The sequence below is a fragment of the Pempheris klunzingeri genome, chromosome 10 (genome assembly GCF_042242105.1).
Source record: "Pempheris klunzingeri isolate RE-2024b chromosome 10, fPemKlu1.hap1, whole genome shotgun sequence".
Lineage (NCBI taxonomy): Eukaryota > Metazoa > Chordata > Actinopteri > Acropomatiformes > Pempheridae > Pempheris > Pempheris klunzingeri.
In genome coordinates this window covers 26,602,360-26,626,389 of record NC_092021.1, presented here as the reverse complement: position 1 = coordinate 26,626,389, position 24,030 = coordinate 26,602,360, and the positions used below count along the sequence as shown (strand labels likewise).

The 24,030-nt window shown below is 43.1% G+C and overlaps 3 protein-coding genes across 3 annotated transcripts; all 3 read left to right on the top strand.

Moving 5' to 3' along the window:
• Positions 1 to 3,727: 3,727 nt before the first annotated feature.
• LOC139208707 (olfactory receptor 10A6-like) lies at positions 3,728 to 5,152 on the top strand. The gene is made up of 2 exons (XM_070838436.1): positions 3,728 to 4,642; positions 5,102 to 5,152. Exons 1-2 carry the CDS (start codon positions 3,728 to 3,730, stop codon positions 5,150 to 5,152), a joined length of 966 nt encoding a protein of 321 aa, XP_070694537.1.
• Positions 5,153 to 8,550: 3,398 nt separating this feature from the next.
• LOC139208706 (olfactory receptor 13C4-like) lies at positions 8,551 to 9,531 on the top strand. Its single transcript, XM_070838435.1, has one exon. It carries the CDS (start codon positions 8,551 to 8,553, stop codon positions 9,529 to 9,531), a length of 981 nt encoding a protein of 326 aa, XP_070694536.1.
• An 8,998-nt stretch (positions 9,532 to 18,529) lies between these two features.
• LOC139208704 (olfactory receptor 6B1-like) lies at positions 18,530 to 23,870 on the top strand. The gene is made up of 4 exons (XM_070838433.1): positions 18,530 to 19,444; positions 21,044 to 21,323; positions 22,505 to 22,740; positions 23,808 to 23,870. Exons 1-4 carry the CDS (start codon positions 18,530 to 18,532, stop codon positions 23,868 to 23,870), a joined length of 1,494 nt encoding a protein of 497 aa, XP_070694534.1.
• Positions 23,871 to 24,030: the final 160 nt, after the last annotated feature.

The window sequence follows — 24,030 nt, the reverse complement described above, 5'->3', positions numbered from 1 at the left end:
GTTAGCTGTCCGCTATGTTTCTGGACCAGTGGGGTCAGAGGGCACGGGAGTGCCTCTGGTAATCTTGGCAGGTCGTCTAGCGTCAGATCCACCAGGATCTCCCCCTCATCGGGTTCAGGGTCAATGTAGGGATCTGATCCTGTCTGGAGTTTCTCCCCCATCGCCTCCGATTTGTCTTCTTCGCTCTCTGGCCCAGATGGATTATTAGCCAGACTATTTATGTCTTCTTCTAGACAGGGGTCCAGCAGCTTAGGTTTCTGGTCTTGAATTTTCTTTATCAGCCCCGCATGTTCTCTGTACTGCTTCGCAGCTGAAACTCCTTCATGCTCTCCAAGTATGCATGAGGTTTCCATTATCTTACTGAGCAGCATCACTATGGGGTCATATTTTTGCGGACGGGCTCCCTAGCCATTCGATAGGGGCCAGCCAGCCCTCCATAGTGTTGCCCCACCAGGTTAACCAATCTTTTATATCTTCTTTGGTCTTCACTTGTGTGGGACTTTTGAGCACAATCAATCGACACCCTTTTTGCACCAAGTCGGCACAGTAGTACTGGTGTCCCTCCATGGCTTGTTTTAGGATTTCTCCCATGTTGCCTCTTTTGGCTGAGTAGCTCCACCCAAGTAGGAACCTTTGCAGCGGCCCATTCCAGGTGTGGAACCCATCTCCATAGAATATTATTCTATGGGTTACTCGGACGCCTGCCTCTTCTCTAAGCTCATCTTTCTCTTCTGTCTCATGGTCCTCCTGACGCCGCTGGTGGACCCCTCTTGGGTCCTCCAAGGCCCTCTCGGCCTGCCGGCTCAGAGGCAGCTTGTAGGTTTGAGTCGCTCATTACTCAAGGCCTCGCGTAGGCTGTTGGGCCAGGGATGAGCAATGACCTATCTTGGCTATCCAGCACCGCTCTTCTGGCGCAGCTCCTCTTGAGCTGGGCTCCATCGGTTGCTCCTTTCTGTACAGCAACTTCTCCCCGTCTGTGTACACTCTGGCGTAGAAAGGGATCTCTCTGCCCTTCTCCTGTGCTCCAGCGCCCAGGTCGAAGTCCTTTCGACCGCTCTCTGTCACTGGTCTCTGCAGTGCCGACAGTTGGTCGTTCCGTCGGGGGGGTCCTTCTGGCTCGGCAAGTCGTTGCAGCTCCTCCTGCTCCTTCTGCTGGGCTCCGCTGCAGCATCATTGGACCTACTCCGTCGAGCCCCACGTTGGGCGCCAACTGTCAGATCCTCATGGAAGGTGACGAACAGCTCTCCGTTATACGGGTATATATCAGGAGTAACCAACTTAGTGTCTCAACTATTGGCTTTTTAAGCTGTTTCTGTCTCACTACCTTCTTCCGAACTTCTGCCCTACTTCCACTGATGGAGCACCCGGCAGAATAGCCTGTGTGCCGGATACTACGCACCAGCCACGCCCGTTAACGGTAGTTGAGTCTACTGATGTTAAACAGTCTAACCTTTACTTTATATCCTAAGAAGATTCAAAAAGCTCAATGTCCACATTTTTTTTCTCTTTAAATGCAGGTATTCTAACTTTATTGCAAAATATAGCAGGGTAAGGCAAACAGCTTAAAATTAATTAACAAAAGTCCCTTTTCTGTGTTGTTAAAGCTGCTCGATTCTCACTTCTTGAATAGATGTTTTCTGAGTCCGCTGAAGTCCAACGAAGGTCTTTGCGTCAGGAATCCGCGTAGAACTGACCAAGAGCTTCCTCTATTATGCCCTCTTTATACGTTAATTTCAACTGCCTACGTGCAGTTTGTCCCGTACGCTAAGGTGTTGTCCTTACAAGGTGTGGTCTCAACTTCAAGGTGTTTCCCGCATGTTCTTGATAAAAAGAGGAACAAGGGTGTGGAGTTCCCCAAAATCTCCCTACCCAGGAAGCATCAGTTTGTCAATCATATAAAACATCTGTTGCTGATTACGCTTAATCATCTTTTTATGTTACGTACACATCTTGTGATTCACTATTATAACACTCTGTCCTCATTTCACCTCTTAACTGTCAAATCATACTATAATCTTAATACATTTCCATTATAAATCATCAGTACATTTCCTACTTATTTCAAGATTAACTTTTTAATCATTTCATGATTATTTAATCATAACATTTGTAAAACTCTCATTATTTCAAACTCTTGTAAATAACTTCTTAATTTGTACCTTTATAAAATAACAAATTTTTTATGTGTACTTCATGTATTCTGCTTTTACTCACTTCATCATAGATTCAGACATCATACATCGCTGTTTTCATGAATCACTTAGTCCACAGAGGCCTAAAGGCCTCAAGAACAGTTCTGGGCAGTGAGGGGATTCACCCTTACTTGACAATCTAAATCAGCTGCTTTGTCCTGTGGTGTACCTCAAGGTTCTGTTCTGAGCCCCATAATATTTTCCTTGTACACTGTTGCCCATAAAGTTGGAATAAAATGTTTTTTACCTCTTCTCATGAAATGACTGTGACAACGTGATTTATTCTTGATAAATAAAGTGTTTATCTTCTCAACTTTATTGATCAAACTCTTCCAAACATATCACAGTGAAACTTAAACCACAATTAACCTTTGCAAACTGTGTATTCAGGTACATGCTTCCCTTAAGGGGTATTATCAACAAACTTTAAGAATATTTCTTATCATTCTTATGCTGATGATGTTCAGCTGTGTTTGTCCTTTAAACCTAATGAGACTGATGAGCTGTTACTTAAGCTGTTACTATACTTAACACTAAAATGCAGATATGACCCGTCCTTATCGTAGCTTCAGATAGCATAGCCTCCAAGGTCTCTGTTTCTGCTGTCTAGTGTTGGTGATTTGGTGTGTTTTTAGATCTGTTGTTGCTTGCGGTTGATCATTGATTCTTTTGTCTCATTTTGTTTTTGTATTATCTTTAACTATTATTGTCTGATGTCTTATTTTAAGTATTTTTACTCGTTAGGTACTTTATGACTTTGTTGTGTGAAAGGTGCTATATTAAATAATCTTAACGTACTTATTTACTGTCGTCAACAGTATTCTGCTTGATACGGGCATCAACATATGGGACGTGTACTTCTGTGGTAGACTAGTGATTAACATGAGGACTTTTGCTCATTTTTAAGTTTTATTGAAAAATAGTGTTCTGCTTATTTTAACCTGAAGTTGTGGGGGTCATGTGCCACACATTGACCTCTGGTGGCCGGAAAGCTTGGTCCAGGGGTGCTTTTACCACATAGGTATGAAACTTAGGGACTCTGCAAACTGAGTTCAGAGAGTGAGCACTTTGTTCAGAGGACAAGAAACATGTGGCCAACACAAAGAATGTGTACTTTCTACATCTAAACACTGTGCTAGTCAATGCAAAAATCAGCCTCATCTTAATTAACTCCTTGGTGTGCTAGTCATGTGTTTACATGCTGAAAAATAAGTATAAAGCTCAGCAGCAGCTTCTGTTTGTCTCAGTTGGGAAGGGAGGAGCACATGCAGAGTCTTACCTCACTGCTGGCTGTCAGACACATTCATCACAGCTATTCAAGGTCTTATATTGCTCATGCTTTTAAACAGGCTCTTATACAATGTTTTCATATAGAAGAACCTCTACTAAAAATGTCTAATAGTACAAGAGCAGACTTTATTGTGTCAATGTGCTATAACTGCATTTTTTCTCTTTATTCTTGTGAAGCACATGGGTTGAAACACTGCATTTCTTTCTGAATTTGCAGTCATATGTTTTTATCTGTTACTGGGATCATGGAGAACTCCACACAGATTGTGTCATTTGTCTTGGCTCAGTACGGTAACTTAGGAAACATTAAGAACCTGTATTTTTTCCTGGCAATGCTATTATACATATTAGTTCTATTTTCCAACACTGTTCTTATTGTCATTATATATGTTGACAGAAATCTGCATGAGCCCATGTATCTCTTCCTGTGTAGTTTGTTTGTGAATGAAATGTACGGCAGCACGTCTGCATTGCCCTGCATTATGGTACATTCTTTATCAGAGACTCATGAAATTTCCACATTTTACTGCTTCATTCAGATATTTAATATTCAAACATATGTAGCTGTTGAATTTGGTACTTTGACAATAATGGCTTATGACAGATATGTATGTATTTGTAAGCCTTTACATTACAATGTCATAATAACAAAAGGAAAAGTAGAAAAGGTCATTCTTGTTATTTGGATAGTTTCTTTTGTAGAAGTTGGAGTTTTACTGTCGTTCACTTTTCGTTTGAAGTTTTGTGGGAGGATTATCAATGATGTTTTATGTCAGAACCATGCAGTACTTGAACTGTCTTGTTCACCAGATAGAACTGTGTCGTATGTTAATGATATAGTTTTTGGCCTTATTTTCACTGTTGCTGCTCCTCTCAGCTTCATTTTCTTCTCTTACGTTAATATTTTGGCTGTGTGTTTAAAAGCTTCAGAGGAGACCAGGATGAAAGCTTTTGATACCTGCACTCCACATTTAGTTTCACTCATCAGCTTTGTCTCAGCCTGTTTTTATAACATGATCACTCAAAGATTTGACATGACTTTTATTCCACTTGAGGTGCGTGCTGTTTTGTCAATGTATGACCTGGTCATCCAACCTCTTGTAAATCCAATGATTTATGGTCTCAAGTTGTCAAAAATCAGACATGCTTTTAAAAAGTTTGTAACATTAAAAACATTGAAACTTTATCACACAGCTACTAATGTTAATAGATAATGTAAATAATAAACAGTTTAGTTATCCACCATATGTAGATGTGCAGGATATTTTCAACATTTTCAGCATTTAGTAGTTAATGTTAGATTGGTTAATCTTGGATTTATTTGTGCTATCTTTGTGTATTTCTTGGAAAGCTTTAAGGTGTTTTTGTGTGTGTATTTAATGCCTCTAACTGTCCCTGAGGTGGATGGTCTTGTGTAATGAGTAGCAAAACTACATTTGTTTTCAAAGTCACTTCATGTGGAGGACCTAAAGTTACAAAGCATACATTGTTTTTTAGCCAACCCCACAATAAACTGCAAAGGAGGCAGAATTGCAAATTAGGAGGAGGTGTAGATTGTTCATGGGAGTAAGAGGGGCAGAGTCTGTGTGGTAAACCATTTGTTTTTGCTCATTGGTCAGAGTTACTGCAGCTGTCCAGCCCTCTCTAGAGAGGACAGGGGAACTGAGTGAAAAATTGCTACTGTGTGATGGAAATGGAGCAGTGCCTGATGCAGAGCCGGCACCGGTTTAGCCAAAGTTGGAACATTGCCCAGAGAGAACAAAGACAACAGATCAGATCAAACTGGCCAAAACTACATATGAAGATTTCACCAAAATAACTGAGCAGCTTGAAACAATTTTTCATCAAATATAAACCTGCAGAAATCAGAGCACACAGAGTATCCGTGTCTGAAAACCTAACTGGAAAACACAAGAAATCAAAAACAGCTCAGTCTACTGAGATTTTATATCAGCCCTAAACTGTCTTTTAGGCTCAGCCAACAGAACTCCATTTAAAACTATAGAATGAAAGTTCACAAATTTTTCATATTTCACAACTCTAGAAAGAAAACCTACAATCTATCAACGCTGCAACTCAGGTGGATTTTATTTTGTGATTGCAACACAGAAACAGTTGTTATTTCTGCCTGACATCACTATTCACTGTTCTGATTTCTGAAGGGATCAGACCTGGTGAGAGGAGGGCTGAGTGCTGTGGTCTAGTTATCTGATTCTGGGCCTGATATTACAGCATGTTAGATTGGTCAGGTGACATAAACTGAGCCGCATAAGGGTCACGGAAAGATTTCTTTTTTGATGACTACTTTGGCCTTCACATGAAATGTGTTTTGTGTTCCCTGGCAAAACTTTTTTATTTCAGTTAATGTACATTCGGGGCAGTCCGGCATCATAGAAACAGCCACAATCATGTAGCACACAACCATGGCAGAGGTTTATAGAGTTCATTCTGAGATTGGCCTCACGACATTAAGGCACACGCTCCACCAGTTGAGGCACCAGAGCGCCAGAGAATTTGAGTTTCTGACACAGACTTGGCGTAGGAGTATGGAATATGTCCCCCTTATTGAACTGTGCCTGCCAGAATGTTCTTTCATCAGCGCTCTATGGGGTTTTGAGAGTCGATTCCCAAATCAAACATAGAGCGAGAACAGCGAGTTTTCTCATCGTTTGAACTGCAGATAACGACGTTTGTGCCGTCAAATCCAGTTTGTTGTGTTTTGATTCACTGACCCTCCTGATTTTCATGTTTGTTTATTTTCTATTATTATGCTGGACATTGATATTATGGTTGGTGATTGTAACATTCATGTAGATGAGGCTTTGTGCAACTTAGCGGCTGATTTTTTTAATGACACTGAATGAATTTTGTAATATTATTCTCAAATTTTCCTGCCAGACCTGATTGATCTGGTGGGCAGTCTAATGATGTTGTCTGATGTGGGTGAATGCACTGTTTTGATGTTGCTGGACCTTTAATACTATCAATCACAGTGTCCTGACTGAAAGGCTTAGGCAGTGGGTGGGGGTTTATCTGTGTCGCTTCGTCTCTACACATCTAAATCAGCTGCTTTGTCCTGTGGTGTACCTCAAGGTTCTGTTCTGGGCCCCATAATATTTTCCTTGTACATGCTTCCCTTAGGGGGTATTACCAGCAAACTTTAAGAATATTTCTTATCATTGTTATGCTGATGATGTTCAGCTGTGTTTGTCCTTTAAACCTAATGAGACTGACTAGTTGTTTTGAGAAGAACTGGATGGCAAACTATATTTAACACTAAAATGCAGATACAACCCATCCTTATCGTAGCTTCAGATAGCATAGCCTCCAAGGTCTCTGTTTCTGCTGTCTAGTGTTGGTGATTTGGTGTGTTTTTAGATCTGTTGTTGCTTGTGGTTGATCATTGATTCTTTTGTCTCATTTTGTTTTTGTATTATCTTTAACTACTATTGTCTGATGTCTTATTTTAAGTATGTTTACTCTTGTTAGGTACTTTATGACTTTGTTGTGTGAAAGGTGCTATATTAAATAATCTTAACGTACTTATTTACTGTCGTCAACAGTATTCTGCTTGACACGGGCATCAAAATATGGGACATGTACTTCTGTGGTAGACTAGTGATTAACATGAGGACTTTTGCTCATTTTTAAGTTTTATTGAAAAATAGTGTTGATCAAAATTATGCTGAAAATTACTATTATACATTAATGAATAATTGCCAACAGTATACTGCCTCACACGGGGCACCAGAGTATGTTGTTGGCAGCACTCTGCCTGACACGGCCATCAAAATATACCAAGGTTTTGCACCGTTTCTGGGGCAATTTGGCTATCACAACTAATTAATAATTACCAGAGCTGATTAATGATTAGATTGATTAATTGGACTTACTGTAAAGTCCACCGTGATATGGACATCAATTTGTGAAATTAAGAAAAAGATTGTAATCTAACTGGTTCAATTTCATTTAGTAAACTAAATTATCTGGCAATTATTATTTGGTATTATTATTAATAATTAACTTAATAATCACAACCAAATAACCATATTGATCACCAATAGTTGTGCTTTGCTATGTATATGCCCAGTTAGAGTTTGTTGCCAGTCCTTAAAAGGGAAGAAAGAGAGGTCCTTCAGTGTGCTGCTTTCTTAACTGGCAAATGTGTTGGTGAGTCAGGCTGGAAGAAGGTTTGTGGTTCTTTGTCCTTGCTGTCCTGGTCGCAGGTGGAGGAATCCTGTCGCTCCTTTGTTCCTTGCTAGCTAGCCACTTGGTGCTAACTGCTTGTGTGCTTGTGTTTGCTTGTAAGATCAGCTGGCAGACTTTGGGTCATACCTGCTGGTGCTGAGTAAACTTGTCACTGCCAAGAAAAGGTAGTGTGCTTGGTACAGGCCACACTAAGGCTGGAGCTGGACCCCCTGCAGGGGCCAGGAAAGAAGAGGAGCCAAGGGGGGGGGAACTCTGCTGATATTAACCTGAAGTTGTGGGGGTCATGTGCCACACATTGACCTCTGGTGACCGAAAAGCTTGGTCCAGGGGTGCTTTTACCACATAGGTATGAAACTTAGGGACTCTGCAAACTGAGTTCAGAGAGTGAGCACTTTGTTCAGAGGACAAGAAACATGTGGCCAACACACAGAATGTGTACTTTCTACATCTAAACACTGTGCTAGTCAATGCAAAAATCAGCCTCATCTTAACTCCTTGGTGTGCTAGTCATGTGTTTACATGCTGAAAAATAAGTATAAAGCTCAGCAGCAGCTTGTGTTTGTCTCAGTTGGGAAGGGAGGAGCACATGTAGAGTCTTACCTCACTGCTGGCTGTCAGACACATTCATCACAGCTATTCAAGGTCTTATATTGCTCATGCTTTTAAACAGGCTCTTATACAATGTTTTCATATAGAAGAACCTCTACTAAAAATGTCTAATAGTACAAGAGCAGACTTTATTGTGTCAATGTGCTATAACTGCATTTTTTCTCTTCTCTATTCTTGTGAAGCACATGGGTTGAAACACTGCATTTCTTTCTGAATTTGCAGTCATATGTTTTTATCTGTTACTGGGATCATGGAGAACTCCACACAGATTGTGTCATTTGTCTTGGCTCTGTACGGTAACTTAGGAAACATTAAATATCTGTATTTTTTCCTGGCAATGCTATTATACATATTAGTTATATTTTCCAACACTGTTCTTATTGTCATTATATATGTTGACAGAAATCTGCATGAGCCCATGTATCTCTTCCTGTGTAGTTTGTTTGTGAATGAAATGTACGGCAGCACGTCTGCATTGCCCTGCATTATGGTACATTCTTTATCAGAGACTCATGAAATTTCCACATTTTACTGCTTCATTCAGATATTTAATATTCAAACATATGTAGCTGTTGAATTTGGTACTTTGACAATAATGGCTTATGACAGATATGTATGTATTTGTAAGCCTTTACATTACAATGTCATAATAACAAAAAGAAAAGTAGAAAAGGTCATTCTTGTTATTTGGATAGTTTCTTTTGTAGAAGTTGGAGTTTTACTGTCGTTCACTTTTCGTTTGAATTTTTTTGGGAGGATTATCAATGATGTTTTATGTCAGAACCATGCAGTACTTGAACTGTCTTGTTCACCAGATAGAACTGTGTCGTATGTTAATGATTTAGTTTTTGGCCTTATTTTCACTGTTGCTGCTCCTCTCAGCTTCATTTTCTTCTCTTACATTAATATTTTGGCTGTGTGTTTAAAAGCTTCAGAGGAGACCAAGATGAAAGCTTTTGATACCTGCACTCCACATTTAGTTTCACTCATCAGCTTTGTCTTTGCCGTTTTTTATAACATAATCAGTCAAAGATTTGACATAACTTTTATTCCACTTGAGCTGCGTGCTGTTTTGTCAATGTATGCACTGGTCATTCACCCTCTTGTAAATCCAATGATATATGGTCTCAAGTTGTCAAAAATCAGACATGCTTTTAAAAAGTTTGTAACATTAAAAACATTGAAACTTTATCACACAGTGAAGGTATTTGATTTCTATGGTTTGTTCTAATGTTAATAGATAATGTAAATAATACACAGTTTGGTTATTCACCATATGTAGATGTGCAGGATATTTTCAACAAGCATTTAGTAGTTAATGTTAGATTGGTTAATCTTGGATTTATTCATGCTATCTTTGTGTATTTCTTGGAAAGCTTTAAGGTGTTTTTGTGTGTGTATTTAATGCCTCTAACTGTCCCTGAGGTGGATGGTCTTGTGTAATGAGTAGCAAAACTACATTTGTTTTCAAAGTCACTTCATGTGGAGGACCTAAAGTTACAAAGCATACATTGTTTTTTAGCCAATCCCACAATAAACTGCAAAGGAGGCAGAATTGCAAATTAGGAGGAGGTGTAGATTGTTCATGGGAGTAAGAGGGGCAGAGTCTGAGTGGTAAACCATTTGTTTTTGCTCATTGGTCAGAGTTACTGCAGCTGTCCAGCCCTCTCTAGAGAGGACAGGGGAACTGAGTGAAAAATTGCTACTGTGTGATGGAAATGGAGCAGTGCCTGATGCAGAGCCGGCACCGGTTTAGCCAAAGTTGGAACATTGCCCAGAGAGAACAAAGACAACAGATCAGATCAAACTGGCCAAAACTACATATAAGATTTCACCAAAATAACTGAGCAGCTTGAAACAATTTTTCATCAAATATAAACCTGCAGAAATCAGAGCACACAGAGTATCCATGTCTGAAAACCTAACTGGAAAACACAAGAAATCAAAAACAGCTCAGTCTACTGAGATTTTATATCAGCCCTAAACTGTCTTTTAGGCTCAGCCAACAGAACTCCATTAAAAACTATAGAATGAAAGTTCACAAATTTTTCATATTTCACAACTTTAGAAAGAAAACCTACAATCTATCAACGCTGCAGCTCAGGTGGATTTTATTTTGTGATTGCAACACAGAAATAGCTGTGATTTCTGCCTGACATCACTATTCACTGTTCTGATTTCTGAAGGGATCAGACCTGGTGAGAGGAGGGCTGAGTGCTGTGGTCTAGTTATCTGATTCTGGGCCTGATATTACAGCATGTTAGATTGGTCAGGTGACATAAACTGAGCCGCATAAGGGTCACGAAAAGATTTCTTTTTTGAAGACTACTTTGGCCTTCACATGAAATGTGTTTTGTGTTCCCTGGCAAAACTTTTTTATTTCAGTTAATGTACATTCGGGGCAGTCCGGCATCATAGAAACAGCCACAATCATGTAGCGCACACAACCATGGCAGAGGTTCATAGAGTTCATTCTGAGATTGGCCTCATGACATTAAGGCACACGCTCCACCAGTTGAGGCACCAGAGCGCCAGAGAATTTGAGTTTCTGACACAGACTTGGCGTAGGAGTATGGAATATGTCCCCCTTATTGAACTGTGCCTGCCAGAATGTTCTTTCATCAGCGCTCTCTGGAGTTTTGAGAGTCGATTCCCAAATCAAACAGTGAGTGAGAACAGCGAGTTTTCTCATCGTTTGAACTGCAGATAACAACGTTTGTGCCGTCAAATCCAGTTTGTTGTGTTTTGATTCACTGACCCTCCTGATTTTCATGTTTGTTTATTTTCTATTATTATGCTGGACATTGATATTATGGTTGGTGATTGTAACATTCATGTAGATGAGGCTTTGTGCAACTTAGCGGCTGATTTTTTTAATTATCTCAAGATGCTTTACATAAAGAGCAGGTCTAGACCAAACTCTTTAATATTATAAATAAGAGGAACTAGGGTGTGGAGTTCCCCAAAATCTCCCTACCCAGGAAGAATCAGTTTGTCAATCATATAAAACATCTGTTGCATCATGAATCACTCAGTCCACAGAGGCCTAAAGGCCTCAAGAACAGTTCTGTGCAGTGAGGGGATTCACCCTTACTTGACACCCCCTCCTTGATATCCCCTGCTGCTCCCGAGGTCCCTTAACTCTGGGAACTCAGAGCTCCTCCTAATCCAAATCTATAACGAGCTCATCCTCCTCCCTTGTTGACAATACCTCAACCTTGGAACCGAGCACTGATGATAGCTCCCAGGAGTCGATAGTTCCCAGCCCATCTTGCCACGGAGAGTCGTCCTCAGCAGGGCAGGGAGTCGTCACAGTGGATTTTGTGTCGCCGCCCGCGGGTGGATCTTCTGTTGCCTCCGTCGAGGTAACTCTGGAGTCGTCTGGATGAAGTAGAGTGAAGGGCTGCAGTACTGGTGATGGAGGGGTGTTAGTAGCTGACCTTGGCCGTTCTGGGGTCCTTACAACTGCAATGTCTGCCTCGGTGAAACCTCCCGACTCGATCAGCTGCTCCATTGTGTCGTCCCAGTACCAGGATAGCACTTGGGCTTGAACTCATACATTTCTGGACTCTGCCGTAGCGCATCTACTTGAAGAAGCGCCGAACCCTCAGACTGGAGGCAGGCTGGGTCCAATCGCCACATACCTGCCCTGGGTCAGATGCATTGATGACGTTCTCTGCCCATCAGAGTGCTGCCAGAGCTTGGTGTAGGTAGCACAGGGGGTGTAGTCTTCAAACGTCCCCTCAGTCAGCCACGATCTTCCCCTGGTAGCGGTGGACCGCCAAATCGTTCTGGCCCCGTGCTCCAAGTCCAGGATGGCTTGTGATGAGATTGTTGGAATGCTGTGTAGTGACTTGCTAAGCAACAAGCCTGTTGCTGTGTAGATTAGGTGGTGGGTGGCAAAACATGTTGAACACCAGCGTAGTGAGACCTCGTCCCACAACAGTTCTGCTTCTTTCAGACTGATGCCACAGCACACACAGCTTAGTTGTTCCTATCAAAGCAATAATACAGGTTTTCATGATTACTTGTATTTGTTTCATTTTTCAGCGTTTCAGCAAGCAAGCAGAAACCCGTAAGATAGGGTTTCTTTTAAACACTGCTGGGTCACCCTTCTCCGTTCGGAGCGTTCCCTTCAGTGCATCTCTGTGCCAGCAGGTTGAGCCAAGGCGACCTCAGGGGAATCGGTGGTGGTGTCATCCCTTGTTCGCCTTCTCTCCTGGGTCGCGGGAAGCATGCTGCATAAGTCATGAATCACATCACCACGGTTATCTGGTCCACTTGGCCTGTCCAGTACAGCACCGAGATCACTCCCCAGGCTACGCACCATATGGCCACGGCGCTTAACACCGTCTTCACCGTTTGGCTGTTTCAGATATGTTTACAATTGTAGATCCAATTTCCCCAGCTCTCTCCGGTTTGTGTTATTGCACATCTTGGGGACTTTCCATCGTTGACATATGCTGTTCCATTGAGGTCTCTATGGATCCTCTGTGCTACACAGGCATCGATTTGTCGGAATTGATCTTTGGGGACTGACATTAGTTCATCGGGCTTTGGTACCTTTTGAACATACATGTCAGTCCGATAGGTTCCTTGTAGCCCTTCTCCAGTCCAAAGGTATCCCAATAAAATGGTACAGTGGTTGTTTCCAAATCCATGGCAGAGATTCATTAAGCCATCTCTCATATTTTGAAGCCTCTTCAGTTCCATATTGTCCTTTTTGGATAAAGAACTTAGGTCTGGTTGCTCTGGCCAAGACCATGTAGTTCTGGATTTTGCATTCTCTAGCAAGGTTCCAGTGACACCTTGACAAGTTGGTTATTTGCTGCTTTACACATTTTACTGTTATGTTGTAAAGCTGTTGTTGTCGTATGCTCTGTCCGGATTTACTTTGTGGTTCTAGCCTCTGTAGGGTTGATGCCAGCTCTGGTGTTGGTGGTGGTGCTGGTGCATGGGTACCTGGTTTCGGTGTTACAGGTCCTGGTGAGGCCGTGCCTGGTGCTGGTGTAGGGGTACTACCGGTCCCTCTATTGGCTGTTGTGTTACCTTTCGTTGGGGTGGTAGTAGTCGTAGTTCTGGTCCTTACCCTTGCAGGGGTCCAGGTTCTGGCTCGATTGCAGGTCAGTGTATAGTAACCCCAGAATTTTCACGTCCACGTCCAGCTTAGGTTCTTTCTTTGATCCCCAGCCTAGTGATAGTGCTCGACACAGCCACAGCCTTTTTGGTTTTTCCCCCTTTGGACTTTGGCTCCTCAGGCTTTGGTGCCTCTTTCTCAACGTTGATCTCAGTTCCAACTGAGTAGATTCCTCTGTACGGTACCACTACCATACATACCACTATCTCTACTTTCACTGTTTGATCCGGCCTTACAGGGGTGTCTGCTCTTTTAGCCGCTCCTCCTGGGATCTGCATGACTCCACCTCTGCACCATCCCTCAGGCGTTACGTAATACTTCTTCCTCTTGCTCTTTGCCTTGGCTCCGGTGTGTCCCCATGCATCCAGGCCTGTTGTACAGCAATACAAATTGGTTCTTCAAAGCCCCTCTTCCATAGGAACTTCTGGCATATCTTCCAAGGGAAGATTTGGATCTTTTATCACTTCTCCTATCAATTTTCCCCAGGTTGTCAGCTCCCATGGTCCATCCCAATGTGTCTCTGCGGGCACACTCTCTTGTGTCATTAGGCAGGTCCTCCAGCCTAGTGGTGTAGCCTGGTTCGGCAGGATCCCTGAATACCCTTAGTACCCGTGGGGTTTGGGTGGTGGCAAACGGTGGGCTCAGTACTTATCCCTGACTCGCGTCGCATGGCCAGCAGGAGTGAATTGCTTCCCCCAGGTGGCTCTGGGGAGCCACTCTTCCCGTTGCTTCTTCCAATATTGGATACAGTGGGGGTGCTGATGGTCCTGCACCGGGGTGGTACTGGGTCTGTAGTCAGTAGAAGCACATGGTGTGAGCACATTCCCATATGCTTCTCCCCGTTGATCATTTAAGGGAGTCCATCCCCTTGCATAGCCTGCTAGTAACACTCTCCGGAATCTCTGGAGACCGTCACAGTTGTCACATGGGTGGAGGTAGTCTCCATCCCACTGGCAGGTACACTCCGTTGCTTCCATTTGCGTTCCTCGCAGGTCCCATTGGGTCAGGATGGTTACTCTGGGTAGCTGAGTTATGTGACATATCCCACAAACATAGGCGTCCATCACCTTGACTGGCTGATAGACCATACCTCGGAACTCGTACTTTGCTCCCTTGTGCGCCACGGGCTTGGCGCTCCCGGGTCCTTCCCATTGGGCCGACAGCTCTGATGTGTCTCCACACACCACGCATGAATTCTTCACTTCTTTCCACTCCAACAACTCCTTCTCCTCCGACAGGAATCCTTGTTCCGCACACGCCAACTTCCTGAGCCCTCTGCCTGCCCAGAGGCTCGATGTGGTTCTTCTTAGGACAACCACCCCATGGACAGTGGCTAGTCTGACGTTACCCGCCAATGCGCTCCTTCTTTTCCATGAGCCTTCTGATGAATGACGTTCAGGTCTAATGTTAGCCTCAACTCGGCTATTTTTCACAAATTTTGATGAGCTACTGGTTTTCCTTTAGCCCCTACTAAGTTGTTTTCTTCCCATATGTCCAAGTCCTCTTTTAGGGCTTGGGCACAGTAGAAACTGTCAGTGACAATTTTTGCTCTTTTTATCTTACGTTTCCTGAGCTTTTAGAACTGCTGTTACTTCTCCTGTTTGTGCACTGCCTGGTACTCTGCCGCGTTGTCGGTGTCTCTCCTTAGCATTGTCTTTAAGAATGAAACCCCAGTAGGCTGTATTATCTTGGCCTTTCTTTCACCCGTCTGTATACAGTATCCACTCGTAGGGTTCTTCTTTGTCTTGTCCGGTTTTTGGTGGTTTCTGTCCTCCTTTTTGTGCTGGTCCTAGCTCGAGTTCTGGGTCTAGTAAGCTGTCATCCCATCTTCGGTGCCCTCAATGGTTTCTTTCTGCAGGAACCGATGAACTTGACTCTGGGTGATGACTTTGATGTTTTGACCTTGTGCTAGGTCTTTCAGGCTGCTCCAGTCCCTGGCTAGAATTGCCAGCTCTTTCTCTTGCATGGGGAATTTCTTTTCCACGCTGGACAAGGTGCAACTCCATAGGGCCTCAAGGCCCCCTCCTTCGTTACACACTCGTAACACAAGTTACCTCCGCTACGAGCCTGGTGGTGAGGCTCCTGAGTTCCAATCTTGCTGCTCCTTTTATTACCTTCTTGAGGTTTTCCAGGTTCTCCTGATCTTTGGCGGTCCATGTCCATTCGCTTTTTGTGTTTCCATCTGTACTTGGTGGCACCTTTCTCAACTTAGCGTACAGAGGTTTTGCGTATTTTTGGTAGTTTGGCACATGGTCTCTCACGTAGTTACAAAGACCTAAAATCTTCTGTATTTCATTCAGAGTTGCTGGTGGTGTTATCTGCTCCAGTTTCTCTCGATAGCCATCGGCGAGTCCCAGGTCTGTTGCTACCTGGAATCCCAGATAGTTTACAGAAAACTGTCCAAACTGTCCTTTCTTCAGGTTGAATTTTAGGCCTGCTTCAGTGAGTGAGATCACCTTTTGCAGTCTTTCCAGATGCTCTTCTTCGTCATCGTCCGCAATGAAAACATCATCAATGTATACTGTAGCACCCAGTCCTTCCAGTATATCCATCACTGCCGCTTGAAAAATCTTGGTCCAGGGGTGCTTTTACCACATAGGTATGAAACTTAGGGACTCTGCAAACTGAGTTCAGAGAGTGAGCACTTTGTTCAGAGGACAAGAAACATGTGGCCAACACACAGAATGTGTACTTTCTACATCTAAACACTGTGCTAGTCAATGCAAAAATCAGCCTCATCTCCACTGCATCACAGACTATCCACTGCATCACAGACTATCCACTGCATCACAGACTATTCCACTGCATCACAGACTATATTAACTTCTGTGTGGAGAACACCGTACCCACCAGGAAAGTACGGTGCTTCTCCAACAACAAACCCTGGGTGACCTCAGAACTGAAGGCCCTGCTGAAGGAGAAGAAGAGGGTCTTCAGATCTGGGGACAAGGAGGAGCTGAGGAGGGTGCAGAAGGAGCTGAAGAAGAAGATCTGGGAGTGCAAGGCCAGATACAGGACCAAGATGGAGAGCCACTTGCAGATTAACAATGCAAGGGCAGTCTGGAGATAACAGCTGATCAGGTGAGAAGTGAGCTGAGGAAGACCAAGGCGAGGAAGGCCGCAGGTCCTGATGGCATCAGCTCCAGACTGTTGAAGGACTGTGCAGACCAGCTCTGTCAGGTGCTCCTGCACATCTTCAACCTGAGCCTGAGTCTGGAGAGGGTACCAGCTCTGTGGAAGACTTCCTGCGTGGTTCCGGTCCCAAAGACAACGCACCCCAGGGAGCCCCACCACTTCAGACCTGTGGCCCTCACTTCTCACCTGATGAAGACCATGGAGAGGATCATCCTCAAAAACCTCCGCCCCCTGGTGAGCCCACATCTGGATCCACTGCAGTTTGCCTACCAACCGAGCACTGGAGTGGATGATGCAGTCATCTACCTGCTTCACAGATCCCTGACTCACCTGGAGAACACCACCAGCACTGTGAGGGTCATGTTCTTTGACTTCTCCAGTGCCTTCAACACCATCCAGCCGTCACTGCTCAGGGTGAAGCTGGAAAGAGCAGGAGTGGACTGTCACCTGGCTGCATGGACAACAGACTATCTCACCAACAGACCGCAGTACGTGAGGCTCCAGGAATGTGTGTCTGACATGGTGGTCTGCAGCACAGGGACCCCACAGGGGACAGTACTCTCCCCCTTCCTCTTCACCCTGTACACCTCGGACTTCAGCTACAACTCTGGGAGCTGTCACCTCCAGAAGTTCTCCGATGACACAGCCATCGTAGGGTGTGTCAGAGGGGGACGAACAGGAGTACCGGGAGGTCGTCTCCAGCTTCGTTGACTGGTGTGAGCTAAACCATCTTCAGCTCAACACCAGCAAGACAAAGGAGATGGTGATTGACTTCCGCAGGAAGACATCCCAGACTGCACCGGTGAACATCCAGGGACTGGACACTGAGAGGGTGGAGACCCTCAAATACCTGGTGTTCACCTCAACAACAAACTGGACTGGTCTCACAACACAGACGTCCTGTACAAGAAGGGCCAAAGTCGTCTCCACCTGCTGAGGAGACTGAGGTCCTTTGGAGTGTGCAGGACTCTGCTCAGGACTTTCTATGACTCTGTGGTGGCGTCTGCAGTCCTCTATGCAGCGGTCTGCTGGGGAGGAGGGAGCACGGAGAGGGACAGAAAGAGACTGAACAGACTGGTCAGGAGGGCCGCTTCTGTCCTGGACTGCTCCCTGGACTCCATAGAGGAGGTGTGTGAGAGGAGGACATTAACAAAACTCAAGTCCATCATGGACAACCCCTCTCACCCCCTGCACAGGACTGTGGGGGCCCTCAGCAGCTCCTTCAGCAGCAGGCTGAGGCCCCCACCCTGCAAGAAGGAACGCTACCGCAGGTCATTTCTCCATCAGCCATCAGACTCTATAACACCAGCATCACTGGCTGATGTTAATATACTGTTTTTCTATCCATGTCATTCCATTCCTTCATTCCTTCATTCCTGTCCATACCTGTACATTTCCGAACCAAGTGTAAATATCCCATAGTGTAAATATTTATTTCATCACAGCCATATATTTATATTTATTTTGCTATTGCTATTTTTTCTTCTACTATTGCTTCTTTTCACTCTCCCTGTTCAATTGTTGCTGCTGTAACATGAAAATTTCCCCCTATGGGGGATCAAATAAAGAAAAGTCTAAAGTCTAATTAACTCCTTGGTGTGCTAGTCATGTGTTTACATGCTGAAAAATAAGTATAAAGCTCAGCAGCAGCTTCTGTTTGTCTCAGTTGGGAAGGGAGGAGCACATGCAGAGTCTTACCTCACTGCTGGCTGTCAGACACATTCATCACAGCTATTCAAGGTCTTATATTGCTCATGCTTTTAAACAGGCTCTTATACAATGTTTTCATATAGAAGAACCTCTACTAAAAATGTCTAATAGTACAAGAGCAGACTTTATTGTGTCAATGTGCTATAACTGCATTTTTTCTCCACTCTATTCTTGTGAAGCACATGGGTTGAAACACTGCATTTCTTTCTAAATTTGCAGTCATATGTTTTTATCTGTTACTGGGATCATGGAGAACTCCACACAGATTGTGTCATTTGTCTTGGCTCAGTACGGTAACTTAGGAAACATTAAATATCTGTTCTTTTTCCTGGCAATGCTATTATACATATTAGTTATATTTTCCAACACTGTTCTTATTGTCATTATATATGTTGACAGAAATCTGCATGAGCCCATGTATCTCTTCCTGTGTTGTTTGTTTGTGAATGAAATATATGGCAGCACGTCCATATTGCCCTGCTTCATGGTACATTTTTTATCAGAGACTCATGAAATTTCCACATTTTACTGCTTCATTCAGATATTTAATATTCAAACATATGTAACTGTTGAATTTGGCACTTTGACAATAATGGCTTATGACAGATATGTATGTATTTGTAAACCTTTACATTACAATGTCATGATGTCCAAAACAAAAGTACAAAAGGTCATTCTTGTTATTTGGATAGTTTCTTTTGTAGAATTTGGAGTTTTACTGTCGTTCACTTTTCGTTTGAAGTTTTGTGGGAGGATTATCAATGATGTTTTATGTCAGAACCATCTAGTACTTGAACTGTCTTGTTCACCAGATAGAACTGTGTCGTATGTTAATGATATAGTTTTTGGCCTTATTGTCACTGTTGCTGCTCCTCTCAGCTTCATTTTCTTCTCTTACGTTAATATTTTGGCTGTGTGTTTAAAAGCTTCAGAGGAGACCAAGATGAAAGCTTTTGATACCTGCACTCCACATTTAGTTTCACTCATCAGCTTTGTCTCAGCCTGTTTTTATAACATGATCACTCAAAGATTTGACATGACTTTTATTCCACTTGAGCTGCGTGCTGTTTTGTCAATGTATGCACTGGTCATCCAACCTCTTGTAAATCCAATGATATATGGTCTCAAGTTGTCAAAAATCAGACATGCTTTTAAAAAGTTTGTGAAATTAAAAACATTGCAACTTTATCACACAGTGAAGGTATTTGATTTCTATGGTTCGTTACTAATGTTACTAATGATAATATAATCATATACTAATAATTCTTACATTCTGATTTATTTGTATGCCAGTTGCTTAGCTATTTGGTATTGTTTAAAATGTGGCCAATCTAAACAGAAGTCAGAGCACACAGAGCATCCTGACGTAAAAAGTTCACTGCAGAACTCACAGAAATCAAAAAGAACAGTTTTGTTGAATGAGATTTTATATCAGCCCTAAACTGTCTTTTAGGCTCAGCCAACAGAACTCCAGTGACAACTTTAGACTGAAAGTTCACAAATTTTACATATTTCACAACTCTAGAAAGAAAACCTACAATCTATCAACGCTGCAACTCAGGTGGACAAGTTTATTTTGTGACTTGCAACTCAGAAATAGCTGTGATTTCTGCCTGACATCACTATTCACTGTTCTGATTTCTGAAGGGATCAGACCTGGTGAGAGGAGGGCTGAGTGCTGTGGTCTAGTTATCTGATTCTGGGCCTGGAAATTGCTTTTTGTTACACACAGCTCCAAAAGAATAAGGATAAGAATAAGAATAAACTTCAAACACAAAGTAAAATATAAATATATAAAAGTATGAATAAAAAAATATGTATTAAAAATTATTATTACAAATTATTACACAGAGGTAAATTACTACACCAGGTGAGTCCAGAATCTTATAATAATAATAATAATAACAATAATACCACTACTAATAATACTACTAATAAAAATATATAACAACATGTACACTTAGAGTGAGAAGATGTATTATATAATACTAATAATACTACCACTACTACTACTACTACTACCAACAATGACATATAACAACATGTACACTCAGAGTGAGGAGCTGTATCATATTATAATAATAATAATGATACAAGTAATACCACTACTACTACTAATAACATATGATAATCATAATCATAATAATAATAATGTAGCCGCAAGGGGGCACAAGCCAGTGTCTTATTGTGCTGGTCCCAAGCCCGGATAAATACAGAGGGTTGTGTCAGGAAGGGCATCCGACGTAAAACTTTTGCCAAATCAAACATGCGAATCGAATCTATGACTTCCATACCGGATCGGTCAAGGCCCGGGTTAACAACGACCGCCATCGGTGCTGTTCACCTACAGGGTGCCGGTGGAAATTGGACTACTGTTCGTCGAAGGAGAGGAGGAAGGTGTGTTCGTAGGAAGAGAGAGAAGAGGAACGCAAAGAGTCTAGGACTGCGTGTAGGGACTTTGAATGTTGGAACTATGACAGGAAAAGGTAGAGAGTTGGTTGACATGATGCAGAGAAGGAAGGTAGACATACTGTGTGTCCAGGAGACCAGGTGGAAAGGTAGCAAGGCTAGAAGTTTGGGAGCAGGGTTCAAGTTGTTCTATCATGGTGTAGATAGGAAGAGAAATGGAGTCGGAGTTATCTTGAAGGAGGAGTTTGTTAGGAATGTCCTGGAGGCAAAAAGAGTGTCAGATAGAGTGATGAGTCTGAAGCTAGAAATCGAAGGTGTGATGTTCAATGTTGTTAGTGGGTATGCTCCACAGGTAGGATGTGAGCTGGAGGAGAAGGAGAAATTCTGGTTGGACCTTGATGAAGTGATGCAGAGCATCCCTAGAAGTGAGAGAGTTGTCATTGGTGCAGACTTCAATGGACATGTTGGTGCAGGAAACAGAGATGATGAGGAGGTGATGGGCAGGTTTGGTATCCAGGAGAGGAACACAGAAGGACAGATGGTGGTTGACTTTGCAAAAAGGATGGAAATGGCTGTAGTGAATACTTTCTTCCAGGAGAGGCAGGAACATAGGGTGACCTATAAGTGTGGAGGTAGGGGCACACAGGTAGACTATATCTTGTGTAGACGGGGTAATCTGAAGGAGATCAGTGACTGCAAAGTAGTGGTAGGTGAGAGTGTAGCCAGACAGCATAGGATGGTGCTGTGTAGGATGACTCTGGTGCTGAGGAAGATGAAGAGGGCAAAGGCAGAGCAGAGGACGAAATGGTGGAAGCTGAAAAAGGAAGAGTGTTGCATGACTTTTAGGAAGGAGTTGAGACAGGCTCTGGGTGGTCAGGAGGTGCTTCCAGATGACTGGACAACTACAGCTAATGTGATCAGGGAGACAGGTAGCAGAGTACTTGGTGTGTCATCTGGAAGGAAAGTAGATAAGGAGACTTGGTGGTGGAATGAGGAAGTGCAGGAGTGTATACAGGGAAAGAGGTTAGCTAAGAAGAAGTGGGACACTGAGAGGACTGAAGACAGGAGTACAGGGAGATGCAGCGTAAGGTGAAAGTAGAGGTGGCAATGGCCAAACAAGGGGCTTACGATGACTTGTATGCTAGGTTGGACAGTAAGGAGGGAGAGACTGATCTATACAGGTTGGCAAGGCAGAGAGACAGAGATGGGAAGGACGTGCAGCAGGTTAGGGTGATTAAGGATACGGATGGAAGTGTATTGAAAGGTGCCAGTAGTGTGATGGGAAGATGGAAAGAGTACTTTGAAGAGTTGATGAATGAACAAAATGAGAGAGAACGAAGAGTAGAAGAGGTGACTGTTGTGGACCAGGAAGTAGCAAAGATTAGTAAGGATGAAGTGAGGAGGGCATTGAAGAGGATGAAGAGTGGAAAGACACTCGGTCCTGATGATATACCTGTGGAGGTATGGAAGTATCTAGGAGAGGTGGCAGTAGAGTTTCTGACTGGGTTGTTCAACAGGATCTTAGATAGTGAGAAGATGCCTGAGGAATGGAGGAGAAGTGTGCTGGTGCCCATTTTTAAGAACAAGGGAGATGTGCAGAGTTGTGGCAACTACAGAGGAATAAAGCTGATGAGTCATACAATGAAGTTATGGGAAAGAGTAGTTGAAGCTAGACTAAGGGCAGAAGTGAGCATTTGTGAGCAGCAGTATGGTTTCATGCCAAAAAAGAGTACTACAGATGCAGTATTTGCTTTGAGGATGTTGATAGAGAAGTACAGAGAAGGTCAGAGGGAGCTGCATTGTGTCTTTGTAGATCTGGAGAAAGCTCATGACAGGGTACCCAGAGAGGAACTGTGGTATTGTATGAGGAAGTCTGGAGTGGCAGAGAAGGATGTTAGAGCGGTGCAGGACATATATGAGGACTGTAAGACAGTGGAGAGGTGTGCTGTAGGTGTGACAGAGGAGTTCAAGGTGGAGGTGGGACTGCATCAGGGATCAGCTCTGAGCCCCTTCTTGTTCGCTATGGTGATGGACAGGCTGACAGACGAGGTTAGACAGGAATCTCCATGGACTATGATGTTTGCAGATGACATTGTGATCTGTAGTGAGAGCAGGGAACAGGTGGAGGAGAAGCTAGAGAGGTGGAGGTTTGCCCTGGAAAGGAGAGGAATGAATGTTAGCCACAGCAAGACGGAATACATGTGTGTGAATGAGAGGGACCCAAGTGGAAGAGTGAGGTTACAGGGAGAAGAGATAAAGAAGGTGGAGGATTTTAAGTACTTAGGGTCATTATCTTTAACTATTGTTGTCTGATGTCTTATTTTAAGTATTTTTACTCTTGTTAGGTACTTTATGACTTTGTTGTGTGAAAGGTGCTATATTAAATAATCTTAACGTACTTATTTACTGTCGTCAACAGTATTCTGCTTGACATGGGCATCAAAATATGGGACATGTACTTCTGTGGTAGACTAGTGATTAACATGAGGACTTTTGCTCATTTTTAATTAATGAATAATTGCCAACAGTATACTGCCTCACACGGGGCACCAGAGTATGTTGTTGGCAGCACTCTGCCTGACACGGCCATCAAAATATACCAAGGTTTTGCACCGTTTCTGGGGCAATTTGGCTATCACAACTAATTAATAATTACCAGAGCTGATTAATGATTAGATTGATTAATTGGACTTAATGTTAAGTCCACCGTGATATGGGCATCACTTTGTGAAATTAAGAAAAAGATTGTAATCTAACTGGTTCAATTTCATTTAGGAAACTAAATTATCTGGCAATTATTATTTGGTATTATTATTGATAATTAACTTAATAATCACAACCAAATAACCATATTGATCACCAATAGTTGTGCTTTGCTATGTATGTGCTCAGTTAGAGTTTGTTGCCAGTCCTTAAAAGGGAAGAAAGAGAGGTCCTTCAGTGTGCTGCTTTCTTAACTGGCAAATGTGTTGGTGAGTCAGGCTGGAAGAAGGTTTATGGTTCTTTGTCCTTGCTGTCCTGGTCGCAGGTGGAGGAATCCCGTCGCTCCTTTGTTCCTTGATAGCTAGCCACTTGGTGCTAACTGCTTGTGTGGTTGTGTTTGCTTGTAAGATCAGCTGGCAGACTTTGGGTCATACCTGCTGGCGCTGAGTAAACTTGTCACTGCCAAGAAAAGGTAGTGTGCTTGGTACAGGCCACATTTAGGCTGGAGCTGGACCCCCTGCAGGGGCCAGGAAAGAAGAGGAGCCAAGGGATAAAAAGGGTAGTGGGGGAACTCTGCTGATATTAACCTGAAGTTGTGGGGGTCATGTGCCACACATTGACCTCTGGTGGCCGGAA